The sequence below is a fragment of the Paramisgurnus dabryanus genome, chromosome 16 (genome assembly GCF_030506205.2).
Source record: "Paramisgurnus dabryanus chromosome 16, PD_genome_1.1, whole genome shotgun sequence".
Lineage (NCBI taxonomy): Eukaryota > Metazoa > Chordata > Actinopteri > Cypriniformes > Cobitidae > Paramisgurnus > Paramisgurnus dabryanus.
The window spans coordinates 27,306,125-27,319,991 of record NC_133352.1 but is presented as its reverse complement, the minus strand read 5'-3'; the positions used below and the strand labels follow the sequence as shown (position 1 = coordinate 27,319,991).

Genomic DNA, 13,867 nt, shown 5'->3' with positions numbered 1-13,867 from the left:
ACTATATTGAAAATCCTATACTGTAGTGTCTTTGATAGTAAATATTAAAATATACTCTTGAAGCCACTCTGACAGTTTATCATTTTACTACAGTTTATAATTTTATCATAGAATTTTATGCTATATAGTAGCTATACTACAGTAGTAAGCTACTATAGTACATTACCGTTTTTATGTGGGTGTTATGTCAGTGTGATTAAACATTGTGGAGCAACGTTATCTTATTTGTTTAGGCTTTGGTTGGGTAGGCAGAGACTGTCACCTGCTGGTTAAAAACAGACTCTGCCTTTTCTGTCCACAATGGACACGCGCGTTGCATCAGCTGACACTAAAACCAGATATTTGATACCAGCAAAACAAAGCGAATATTCAGTCATTTGGAAAACTACAGAAAGTCATAATTGAAAGTAAAACTGAAAAAATCTTGGTAATAACTTTTCTTTTAGAGTTCAAAGTGATCATACTTCCAGCATATAAGCTTAATAAAAACACAATCATTGTTTGTATTGTTTGTTTGCTTTGCGTTTAAATATAGGCTACAAGCAAACTAATTACATTCTTCTTATTATAACATAAAAAAAGCTAAAATACTTTTCATTGTTTACCTCTAGGTTACTACTTTCCCAATTGTTAACGTAGAATATTGTAGATTATTTTTGTTCTTAAGACCAAATTTAAATGCTTTTTTCATTTGTATGCTTAGTATAAAAGCGTTGAATTGAATTACTAAATTAAATTAAGTTATACATTTAAACTTATATAATGTACATCTCAGACGTCCATAACCATGATTCACATTCTTCATCAAAAAAACTTGTAAATTCTGTTCGAAAACTTCACCAGCCAATCAGCAGCAAGCATTGTTGGTCTAGTCTCCGCCCCTTCATACTCTTTTCTCACAGCAGACAGCAGTGAGCGGCGCGTGAGGGTGTAGTGTATAACCGAATCCACAGTATCATCATCATCATCATCATGATCGGAATTATATCCGACGCGATGACTGAAGCCTCTCAAAATGGTTAGGTGGGGAAGAATCATTGGTCGATGAGCGTTTCGTCTAATACAGGGTTAAGACCTTGAAAGTATGCCTTTGTTACACGCGCCTCCGCGCGAAAGTTAGCGCTCGAGTTGCCTCGGTGCTGCGTTTTTAGAGCTGGAGAGATACATTGTTACGGACGCTGAATTTTAAGCATTGCCCGTGTGGTTATACAGCACTGCCCATGTCGCACATCGCCGATGCTGCATTGACAGTCGGTGCTTTGCGTAAAGGTGAACCGTAATTCATCCGTTCACCGGGCGACCGCCTCAAAACCGATTTTGCGCGCACAATGGCCGGTCGTCGCAGTTGCGTGAATTCGCTATGGTCAGGCAGCGAACGGGTTCGTATCGGGGAGCGATTGAAAGCCACTCTGGCGGGCATCATGGAGTTGGACCTGCTCAGAGGACGACAGCTGGAGATGGTGGATGCGGTACTGGAGGCGACCAAAGCGACCGCACACCGGGGGGAAGAACAGGAGAGTGTCGCCGAGGATGGTGCCGCAGCCCCCCACAGGCAACAGGTCAGTAGGGACGTGGGAAAATATTCAAGGAACATCATGTTCCCTTTATAAATTTAACTTTGATCTGGGGATCCTGCTGGTGCCACCTGCTAAACGTTTTGGTTGAAGAGAGGTGGTGGTGGTGACAGGCAGCCAATGGATATCAGGTTGCACGACCTATACAGGACGCTGCTGTGGTTACATTTTAGAATTGTGTGCACCTCAACCTTGACTTTGAGGCAAAAGGTTTATTTACCTGCTAATTTGGGACACAATGCATGATGATTGCAAAAAATCGAATACAATTGAAGTCGGTTCTTTCATTATGATTATTATGAATCATAAATCTGAATAATGTGTGATAACAAAATGTTGATTGTGACAGGACTCTAATCCAGGTTTTGATGGCACATGCATATCAGGTGTGTGCTTGTGTAATGGAGAATGAGAAACATTTTGTAAGCTGACAATGGGAACATTATTGTATGTTTTTATATAATGGGCAGTGTGAACTTATGTGAGGTCATAGCTGAGCTGTAGTAAACATTATAATTGATGCACATAACAAAAATAAAATGCTGGGCTATAACCCATAATTGAGTCAAAAGGGCAAGGACCAAACAAATTGGGTGGTAATTTAACCTAAAATGGGTTGTTTTAACCCATTGTTTAGTCAAAAATAAAGGATTTTTTTGTAAGCACACTTGGCAGACGTTTTTATCAATGTGCAGTTCAATACAAGGTATACATTTTTATCAGCATGTGTGTTCACTGGCCTGGGTTCAAAAGTATGACCTTTTGTGCTGCTAACGCAATACTCTCTTAATGAGCTATACAGAAGCACTGAGGTGGTGGTGACAATTTGAGCCAACAATAGTTTGAAAATGTAATTAATAAAATATAACAATAAATGTATGAAACGGATGAAATAAACTGTTCTTGACGAGTTAAATATTTATATAAAAAAGCCCTTTATATAATTAAGAGGAGGATCTTCTTGATAGGTGATGTGATTAAGAGCATTCCCTTTTATAACACACAAGTGTTATAAGTGTTCAGTTTTAAAGGCCAATTAAATGAGCATTTAAAGCCAACCACTTGGTCCGGTAAAATATGTGCATGAAAAGCAGTAATGTATCATGAGACAAAAAGTATTAGTCATCACAAGGGCAATGTTGTTCCAGCCCCACCTACGCAACTTCCATTTGCATAAACACCACATGGAGAAATGTTTCTGTTGTCAGCGTCACAGATATCACCTCTCCTGTGCTACCTACCAAGGGAGAGAGGATGGAGAGAGATGGTCAGAACAAATGGAGTTGTGCCGTGCATAGGCTATTGTGCCATTTCACGTATATTTCATATTTTATTTAACTGATGTTGATTTATTATACTGCTACATTGTAATATTGTTTCTCAGTCTGTATTAAGAATCAAGGATTGATTGCTCCGCATCACTGGTTGAAATTCCGTCTCCCTGCTGCCTCCCACAACGTTCACCTTGTTATTATAAAATGACGTTAATCCATTTCTTGCGTGAGTAATATGGTTGAATTAGTGAGTGCTTTTACGGAGCTGATGGACGGGTTATAGACGTTCACCTCATTATTTTTATTATTTTATGTCCATTTGGATCGCTAGCTGTATATAATTCAGTTTCTGTGTGCCAGAGTACTACGTCGTGAATTGATCGGTAGTTGGAAAATGGCCAGTATATGTATCAGGTTTCCCTCATTGAGCAAATACACCTTATCAGCCCCACATGTAATTAAATAAAATGCAATTGTATATAGGGGTGATGCATTACAGATTCTAGATCTGTACTGTCTGGATGTCTAGTCTAAACATGTGTGCATTGTGTGTGGGTGTAATGGGAACGAATGAGAGATTTCGAGTTTGTCCATGTTTTATGTGCAAATTGTCTTTTTAACACATATTGTTTAAAAGTGTCTTTAAAGAAAATAGTGCCAGTAGGCCAAAGCCCAGAGGTGATTAGTATATGTGTTTTTATCCAGAAATAAGTTTTTTTTTTTGTATGCGTATGGACTCCATGTTCCACCAGCAAAGATGGAGTTAAAGTATTGCTGCTAAATCGGATGTGTGGGCGATGAGAAGGAAAGAGAGAAAGATAACTGGATAAGACGAGAGGCCTGACAGTTCTCCAAAGTGAAATGAGGGAGGCAGTTATATCCAGGACGAGTGGTGGTGTTTGGGGGGGTTTGGACATAAGAGATGCCTCCGTCATGCTGTTCGTCTCACTAGGCAACCCATCCCCCGTGCTCTTTACTTGATCCAAAACTCCCCTCTTTTCTTTCATCACCATCAATCTTCGGCTGTCCCCCTACATAAGTCTTCAAACTTCATCTTTTTCAAATTCTTAATATTTTGCTCATGCTTTTTTACGCTTGTGCTGTTTTCTCTCTTATATGTATTTTTAGTCTGCTCCAGCAGTTTATCCACATTTCTCACAGAGATAAGCCTGGTCAAAGTCTCTCTTTCAATACCCATTATCCCTCCTTCTCTGCCCCCTTCTCTTCTTTGTTTTATCATCTGTCTTTCTCCGCGCTCTGGTTATTAACTGCCCTCCCCCGACTTTTTCATTTCGGCAATGGATCACCTGCATTGTGTGCGTAAAAGTCCGACAGAAGGTTGATCGGACTTAACAGGAGAATGCACAATAGTCATTTGTTTAATGGGATACTCAAGAGGCGACGTTTGAGAAGATTCCTTTGGACTGAAGGGGGGAGGTTGGGGATCACAAACGGCTTACTCGGCTAAACCCATCGCATTAAAACTTCAGAAGTGAACTTTAAGCAAAGCATTGATGTTGTGACCCAGTTATTAGTTTAAGCTAGTGTCTTTTCTCGGTGCAGGTGTATTATTTTGTAAATATTAACATCACAGATGTGGGACTTTGTGTGTCGTCGCCCTGTCTTGTAGTAACATGACTCCACCATCTGTTACAGAGTCTGTCCCCAGCACACCCTGATATGCCTTGTCTGAGCGCAACAGGAGATGGGATAAGCTCACGCTGGTCCACCTTGTCTTGGGATGTCCCGTCTGATCTGATGTCCTCAACCACTCCGGACCTCTCGGGCACCACAGCACTTGACTGCGACTCCAGACCCAGCTCAGGTGCGGATGTTAAAAATTGTATTTTTGCAAAGAGCACTTTCGTGGGTGTTTAACAAAGGCATTGAGCTTGTGTTGAGGTGCTTTTTTTGAAGGACTGCTCACTGACAGTTTGTGTGATTAATCATTGTTCCACATGGTGTCTATTTTTAGTGTTTGGCATTTGAAGCATTATATAATTTAGTCATAGCTGGTTATTTTTGGCATGTTATTCAGCACTGCTGGTCAAAAGCATGCTGTAAAACAATAACCATTCTAAAAACATTGAAAGAAAAAATGGGAACTGGTAATAAAATATATCTAACTTGGTTTTTGTGTAAATACATTACTTTACCCTTAGGAGACAATTAAATTCTTCTAACATATACACAAAAAATGAAATCTTTGTATTATTTTAAATACTGGGCAGTATATTAAGTTTGGTATTATATCAGTATATTTTTCCTAGCGGTATATGGGATGTGACAGTACCATCTTAATCAATATAGTCTGACATTTGCAACCGAAACTCCGCCGGAAATGTACACTGAGGTCTAGCGTAAGCGTTCCAACCAGCTTGAATGTTGTGCAACTATATTTTCAAACAGGGTGTAGTGTAGGAAAATATCATAAAAATTCTAGACTTCAAGCACACATGCTAAACTGTTCACTTTAAATGCTTATATCTTCTGTATGCGAATGTTGATTCATACCAAAATGCTTTTTTGCGTTGTTGTGTTTGACACATGAAAACGTCTCTGGTTACATATGTAACTGTTGTTCCCTGAGAAGGGAACGAGACACTGCGTCTCCCTTGCCATACTTCCTGAGTCCCTGTAACGCCGTCTTTGGCCATATTTCAGATAGCGATATACTTCCTGGCTCCTTTGATATATACATTCTGACACACTTATCCTTGAAGTCGTCCCCAAAGTGTCACCGCAGTGGCACAACGCGAGTTCCCTTGAAAGGGAACTGTAACAATGTATCTTAATAGATAACAGGATGTAACCTTGCTCTCACTTGAAATGTGTCCCCACATTTAGTCCTTAAATTTGAGGGTATTGGACCTGGAAAGTCCTTGAAAGGTCCTTGAATTTGAAGTTAACTAAGGGGTGGGAACCCTGATTACTTCCAAAATCTCCACAGTCATGAATAATACAATTCTATTTATGCAATGTAGTCGGAAAATCTAGGAACGTTTAACATTAGAAAGTCACAAGTGGACAGCTGCAAGCTTGAATTTTTGCTCCAGTGTTTTCAAGGGAAAATATCCTTGATACAGCTGCACATTTAGGGGGGAAAGAAGAATGTATTTTAACTTCGAAAAAAAGACACACAGCAGGTTTTGGTGATAACAAAATCATGAAGCGCGCTGGAACATGTTGGTAAAAACTTGGATTGATACCATCGATCAATGACACTAAACATTAAATCAGAAACAGTTCTTATTTAAGCTTTCATTTTTGACTGTACGAGTGAGGGATAAGAACCTTTTAACTTCAACATGATGTGTATTTGCAATTTTCTTTTTAATTGTGCAAACATTAACCCGTGTCTTTTGGTGGCATCTTATAATTGATATTGTCCATCTCCGTGGAAACACTACTCCCCCAACACTTTAATCTTCATCTATCACTCTCTTCACAACAGGCTTTTATTCGGTCAGTGGGAGTTCTCTCTCAGACTCTTGTTATTCAGTGTCCAGTGAGGCAGCTGCTGGAGGGGCAGTGAAAGGGTGCTGGAGGCCTCGCTCGCTGGATCATAGCGCAACCCAATGGAGGGAGGTTGAATCTCAGAATGCAGAGTGTCCTGAACGGACAGTGGAGAAACAGGACAGAAGGCCCTTTTCTACTGGTATGGCTTATGTTTTGCATGCTATAAAGTTTTATGTTTGGGACAATAAAACTTTTTTTGCACTGTGACATTACGTGACTTTGTATGTAAGTAATGCATTATTCATTTATCATGCTATTATTTGTTTGTTACAAAAAATACTGCATTACGGACGGTTCACATTTTGAGTCTAAAGCCGTCCCATTGTTCGCCTGGGAAAAAAGCACCGCATGTGTCACTCTTTATTTGAGCGTGCCTCCAAGGCGCCTACACTTGAAAAAAAAAAATGCATTGGCTTGCGCAAAAGATGCTAAATGTGAAACGCTCTTTACAGTATCAGAATCATTATTGAGAATTATGAAAATAAAAAGGAAAATGTTCAGATCTGTTCCGGTAACGGTTTCATTTTGTCATAAAATAACAATGCAGTGCATGAAAAAAACAACTTTTTAATATTTTGTGGTGAATTATGACCTGGATTTTTTGTTTGGTGATTTTCTGCATACAATTATCCCACATGATCATCTTTTCATAATATAAATAAAAATTCTGTGAAGCAGATATCTTGATATCTGAAAATTGAATTTCTTTTATCGTAATGGTGTTTAATTTGACTGTTTATTGTATTGAAAATTAGTAAAAATTTAAATGGTTATGTTATTCTTTATTTACAGGGGATCTAGAAATCAACAGCCTCGTATTCCTGACAGACCTCTGTTCCAGTTTGGGAGGAATACACCCAGGCTCTTTTCTGCCCTCTTCCAACTCCAGTCCACAGGTTCAGTTGGACCCCAAATTCTGCTCAAACCTAGTGTCCCGAAAGACAAAAGAGATCTACCCTTACCCTAGTCCACTTCATGCTGTGGCCCTCCAGAGCCCCCTGTTCACCTCCTGCCAGGAACCTTCACCTACCCGCCTCTCCCCCAGCCCAGAGAGCGAGCAACCTGTAGAGCCTGTGCTTGAGGAACCTCCCAAGAAGAACCAGTCTCCACCTTCTCCATCGTTTACTCAGCTGGAGCTATACATCAACAGATTAGTCCATCAGTATCACAGCAGGATGGCAGCTGAAACTTCCAGTCGTGGACGCCAAAAGAACATTGCTGGTTACGAGGGGCTTCACCCCAGAAGTGTGTCCTCTTCGAGCCTGTCTGGAGGTAGTGTGACTCCATGTAAGTCTATATTAGGAAATTCGTCGAGAGTCAGCCTGAGCAGTATTGGCAAACATGCAAGTCGCAATTCCATCAACCTTGGCAACTTGCCCTCTGTGACAGGAGAGGATTTCAACATCAGCTTTCATTTGAATCTGAATTTGAACCTAAATCCAAATCTGAACAAGACATTGAATTTTGATGCTAAAAATGTAAATGAGGAGGTAACAGGGTCATGTGGACATCTTTCTGCCAGTTTGGTAACTCCAACTGCATCCCCTTCTTCTTCTACGTCTACTATCACCAGCACTCCAAATTGGAGCAGGAGACCAAGAATCTCCACCTGCCCCTCCTCAGTGAACCACCGTGGGTCTCTGGAGATAACTGGAAAGACCTTTACACCAATGGGCTTCTCCAAATCACTAGACTGGAGTGGAGCCTCAAGGGAAGAGGTGGAGGGCTGTCCTCCAATCAAAGCTTCAAATAGCCCTCTTAAACTTAATGAGGACTCAGCATTTGTGTGTGAAATATCTCGTGTATCAGGACTGCCAAGATCTGTCGTTATTGGTTTGATGGAGGAGGGGGTGGAGTTGGATACAGAATGTTTTAGAAGTGAAAGAGGTGTGGGATCTGCATCTCCAAATAATGTTCCTACACTACACTCTACCAGGTCTTCATTTCAACTTCCTTTCGGACTGGAACAAACTAATGTGACATCATCAGCAAATGTCTGGACTGGAAGTGCAGGCACAGGACAGGACTTCTTATCCCAGCAGCACCACTTGCAAGTTTCCCACTCCGATTGCCATTCGGCACTTACATCACAGTCAAGTAGCCCTCATTCGGACAATTCAGGCCCCACACCCACTCGTTCCTCTCCCATCCTACCTTTCCCACATAATCAGTCAGACCCTGGCTCTTCTCCTTGCTCCTCCCAGACCAGAGTCCACTCCCCTCCTCGGTTACTTTCTAATTCACCTTTCACTCCTGCCCAACTATCAGTGTTTCGCCGTGACTCCCCGTCCCAGTGCTCTCTGCCACGTTTTCACCCATGTAGTTCCCCACTGGAGGGTCTCAATCGACCTCGCGGAGGGTCCCTCAGGCAGAATGCAGGGGTTGGATGGAAGCCTCAAGACAGAGGCTGGAGAAGAAGTGGCGATGGAGATAGACTGTACCAGGGCAAACATGCTTCCAGAGAGCTTATCCGAGCATCCACAGTGAGTAGTTACTCAGGCAGAGACTATAGCATCGGTTGGGAGGATGAAATGGGCACTCAGACACCTAAAAAGGGTGGAAAGTTCTGGAAAGGCTTTGAAGCACGACTTTGGGGAAGAGAGGAGGAAGATGCAGAGAGAGACGAGAGGGCCAGTGGATTCACTTGGAGGCACACCTCTTTGAAAGAAACGTCATCCACTAGTCACCAACAAAGAGGGAGCAATTCAAAAAAGAAAGGAACGAGTTGGGACGGCAGGAGCTCCAGTCTCCGGTTGTCCAGGCGAGCGTTATTCCGAAGCGAGTCTCAGGGAATACTCGAGCCACAGAAACAGGAAAGCAATCAGTGGCGGTCCTCTTTTGAAATCAGCCGAGCAGGCCGGGGATCCGAACGAAGTCGCCATCTTGTGAGAAAGGAAGAGAAGCATCATTCTTCAACTGCCAGTCTTTTCCATCTCTCTCGTTCTCAGAGCCTAGAGGGAAGCAGTCGCTCGCTCTCTCCTCTTTCGTCCTCTTCTCTCTCTCCCTCCCCACCTCCATCAGCCCCTCTTACTCGATCCAGATCATTCCGTGACCTTGGAAGAAAAGTTTTCGGCTCTATGAGGTCCCTCAGTTTCAATAAAAATCAGAAATCAAAAAAGAAAGATTAGTATTTATAGTACAAGAATATTTAAAAATGGGCGAAACCATGCTGCCAATTTTTACTTCTGCTTGTGTAGGTGCTTCTGCATGCCATTTGTGATGTGTCTTTGTGCACTGTTATGGTCATAGTGCTGCTGGTGTTGTTTTTACTATGAACCTTTAATGCTAAAGCACTCTAAAGTATTTACTGACCAAATAAAGAAAAATATGTCGTGCTCAGGACTTTATGGAAAAAATGTTATTTGATATTTGAAATAATTGTTGAAAGTGCTTAAACATGAACAAGTATCAATAAAAGTATTTCCAGTTGAATACGATTCATTTTCATTTGCCTGAAAATGACTGCATGTTGTTTATACTCAAGCTGACACATAGCTAAGTGGCGCATTATGCGGCACAATAGGATTACCGGAGTAGACCTTAGTTACCACACACAAGCCTGTTTTCAAAGACTATAATTTACACTTTCATAATCATATCAGCGTTATCCATTCCTACTTCAACAACATTATTAAACATTTCATTTCAAACGCAAAGCACATGTCAAAGCGTACGAACCGGTACTTTCAAAAATATTTATTAGGATGAACAAAGAAATATGAATTTAAAGGGATTGTTCACTTAAAATAAAAATTCATCCTCATGTTGTTCTAAACCTGTATAAATTTATTTATTCAAAAGAATATATTTTGAGAAATGATGGTAAACACACAGCAGATAGTGACCACTGACTGCCATAGTAGGAAAAATAAATATATTTTGGAAGTATTGTGATAAATGATGAAGAAAATATTTTGATATAGGAAGTTGACGATACCCATTAAATTCCATCATATTTTTAAATTCCTACTATGGAAGTCAATCTGCTGTGTGTTTACCATCTCGAAATATTTTGTTTTGTGTTCATCAGAAAAAAGAAATTCATACAGGTTTAGAACAACATGAGGATGAGTAAATGATGACAGAATTTTCATTTTAAAGTGAACTATCTCTTTAAGGAAAAACAAACATGTGCATAAACAATAGATAAGACAGAACCAGCTTTACAGCAGATTAGTCAAATGCAATACCAATCAAGAGCCAAAAATGCATTTTAAGTGCACAAAATTGTCTTTCACGCTGCCACTTTTCACCAGATTTCGCTCGCACATTCAGCCCTGGCATGACAACATCAATCCTAGTAAATGCCATATGTGGCAATTTTTCCATCTCCTAAGGCAAAACTTCTTATGAGCCAATTTCCTTCAAGAAAACTCCAGCCCCTATTTAAGTTGATATAACTTGTCATTTTTTACATGCGTGCTGTCGAGTCATGTATGATAGTCCATTTAAACAGGTTTTGGGGTCTTCTCATCTGCCAATGGCTCTTCCCCTTGTTTCTGCTTACTGAACATGCCTTTGTAGAGCGCCTTCTCTTTCTGATAGTCTTTGCTCAGTCTCTCCTCCACTCGCTGTAGCTGTTTCTTAATGTTGGCATCTGAGAAAGAGAACAGCATGAAATGAATGTGCCTACTTCATTGAGATGAACTCAGAGAGCAGGAATTAAAATGGATGCCAACTGTCCCGATATCCAACATATGTTGTATCCCCTTTAAAAACAGTAGCTAAAAATATTTGGCAGCATAATATTTGTCAAATAATAATGTGACTTGTTTTACCATTAGGTGTCCCTCTGCTGGCTTGTAAGAGGTACTGTCGAGAGGTCTGAACATCACCTAGTTCTAACGATGCCACCCCAGCTCTGTACAGGGCCTTAGCGTTACCTGGCCTCCACTGGAGCACCTTCATACTGTACTCTAATACACGAGCATAGTCCACCACCTCACGCTGTAGCAAACATGCTGTAAACAGAGAAAATATGTAAAAGGAGATGAACAATGCTTTTGCAGATATGTCAAAAATATTAAAAATCACTGCATAAATTCAATGTGCTGTTATGTCACTTTAGATAAGTGTCTGCCAATGCTTAAAGACATTTCGCAAGACTTTTTTAAGAGTATGTATGCAACGTTTTAGCTCGGAATACCATATAGATAATTAATTATAAAATGTTAAAATTGACACTTTTTAAGTATGAGCAAAAATGTGCCGTTTTGGGTGTGTCATTTTAAATGCAAATGAGCTGATCTCTGCAAAAAATGGCAGTGCCATGGTTGGATAGTGCAGATTAAGGGGTGGTATTATCCCCTTCTGACATCACAAGGGGTGCCAAATTTCATTGACCTATTTTTTCACATGCTTGCAGAGAATGGTTTATCAAAACTAAGTTACTGGGTTGTTCGTTTTCACATTTTCCAGGTTGATAGAAGCACTGGGGACCCAATTATAGCACTTAAACAAAAAAAGTCAGATTTTCATAATAGGTCCCCTTTAAAGGGATAGTTCACCCAAACATTGGGATTCTGTCATCATTTACTTACTCTCATGTTGTTACAAAACTGTATAAAATGTATTTGTTCTGATGACCACAAAGGAAGATATTTAGAGGAATGTTTGATACCAAACCGATCATGAGCCACACATGGGGCTCAAAATTCCTCAAAATATATTTTGACCTTTGTGGTCATAAGCACAGAAAATTATACTAACAAACACAAGAATGATAATGTTTTATTTCAGCTCACTGAAATAATAGTATACTATAATAATATTTACTCAAGTAAACTGTACTATACTATATTTTATTACAGTATAGCATTCAGTATATCCATCACTGAACCACAGTAAATGTTTTTACACACCTGCTAAATTGTTATAGCAATCTACTTGAGTGGTCCTCAGCAGCTGCTCCTGTTCTGGGTTCAGTTTAGGTATCTGAGCGCCAAACCCTTCAAGGCCAGAGTTAACCTCAGAGTCCATGCCACGGAGAACAAGCAAAGCTCGGTGATAACGTCCGATGGCGGTGCGCAGTTTCTTCTCCCGGTAAAAAGCATTACCCTCCGCCTTTAATCGAACAGCATCGGCCAGCTGCGAGTCCAAACGGGAACCAGATGATCCTCCAGTGGCTCCCAAACATGTCTCTGTCCCAACATCTCCTGCATTAGGATCTAACGCCTGAACAGGTGCAGACAGTTATGCAAACACCGCCATATTACAACTCGTCGTATGCAATCCTCATGTAAAAAAACAAAAACTTATGCAGTCAGTAAACAATTTCTGCGATGCCTACTCTGGCAGTATTTTGGCCACCATAGGCGCACGTGACACAGAAAATGCTGTGCCATAGTGAACTGATTATTCACTTATTTACTGTAGGCGTGTAGTTAACACATATGTACCCCACAGAGTAGAGAAATTAAATCAAAACACGCTGACAAACACTGAAACAGGTAGGAATGGTCGTATTATGAAAAGTAATGACTTTCATGGATTTTAAAAAGTGAAATACAACAGCCAGCCATGCAGTATCATATTTCGCTTAACATATAACGTTACATAAAAACACGTGCCAAGTATTTTTGGTTTTACCCGTTCGTCCATGGTGCTAAGGTTTCAAAGCTGTAAAATGGTAGCAATCCTCTTAGAGTACAGTTTTAAAAGAGAAAATATTAACGCTAAAAAAATAAATCTTTGATGCTCTTCTTCGAGGATGTTATGGATTCTGGATTGCGCCTGGCAATACTGACATCTACTGGTGAAATAACAAAAGCGCAACGTCCTGTCCACTATTATAAATTATTCGCACCACCTGCATTTTTACATAATGTAAATCACAGAAAAATCGCATTATTAATCATAAGCACGTCATTGTCATATTAATATTGGGATATTGTTAAACTTGCACACCCATACATTTTAATCCAGTGGTGAAAATCCTGATATTAAATCCTAAAATAACATTATCATTTTAAAATAATTCCCTTACGGATTTTGCCACTTTCTTTTTAGTAATGTACATAATGTGCGTACATACACAAACATCAAGATGATCGTTTTTTTTATTGTAATAAAAAATGTTTGTTTGCTTGCTTGATCAGTGCATGCAAACCATGATGCAAACTAGTACTTACTTTATTAGAGTCAGATATAATAATGCAATGTATTTAATAACCCAATGACTTTGTATTTTATATTTTTCATGTTTACAATTTTTTTGTATATATATATTCTAGAAATACATTTAATTTTAATTGCATATGCAGCTTTACGTAAGGTTATCATTCGATCTGACACTTAAATTAAGCCTATTTAATTTAAGTGTTAGATCGAATGATAACCTCACGTAAAGCTGCTGCTTATTTCTCTAGCTACATTTATTTAAATGTAATACATAATGCCTGAATATGATCAATGTTTCCATTGGTGACAACAAGGTATGTAACGCTTTTGCTGAATGACCCACTTTAATTTTTTGTGTGCCATCGTGTGCTTTACATAATA

The 13,867-nt window shown here is 39.8% G+C and overlaps 2 protein-coding genes across 2 annotated transcripts; one reads left to right on the top strand and one right to left on the bottom strand.

Annotated features, from left to right (window-relative positions):
* Positions 1–172: 172 nt before the first annotated feature.
* On the top strand, positions 173–9,799 carry LOC135759014 (uncharacterized). Its single transcript, XM_065273831.2, has 4 exons — positions 173–1,559; positions 4,505–4,673; positions 6,303–6,506; positions 7,160–9,799. Exons 1-4 carry the CDS (start codon positions 1,329–1,331, stop codon positions 9,493–9,495), a joined length of 2,940 nt encoding a protein of 979 aa, XP_065129903.2. The 5' UTR covers positions 173–1,328; the 3' UTR covers positions 9,496–9,799.
* A 127-nt stretch (positions 9,800–9,926) lies between these two features.
* On the bottom strand, positions 9,927–13,111 carry ttc9c (tetratricopeptide repeat domain 9C). The gene is made up of 4 exons (XM_065273841.2): positions 12,956–13,111; positions 12,229–12,541; positions 11,146–11,328; positions 9,927–10,964 (listed from the first exon to the last, which is right to left on the bottom strand). The coding sequence occupies exons 1-4, from the start codon at positions 12,965–12,967 to the stop codon at positions 10,816–10,818; spliced, it is 657 nt and encodes a 218-aa protein (XP_065129913.2). The 5' UTR covers positions 12,968–13,111; the 3' UTR covers positions 9,927–10,815.
* Between the last annotated feature and the right edge of the window lie 756 nt (positions 13,112–13,867).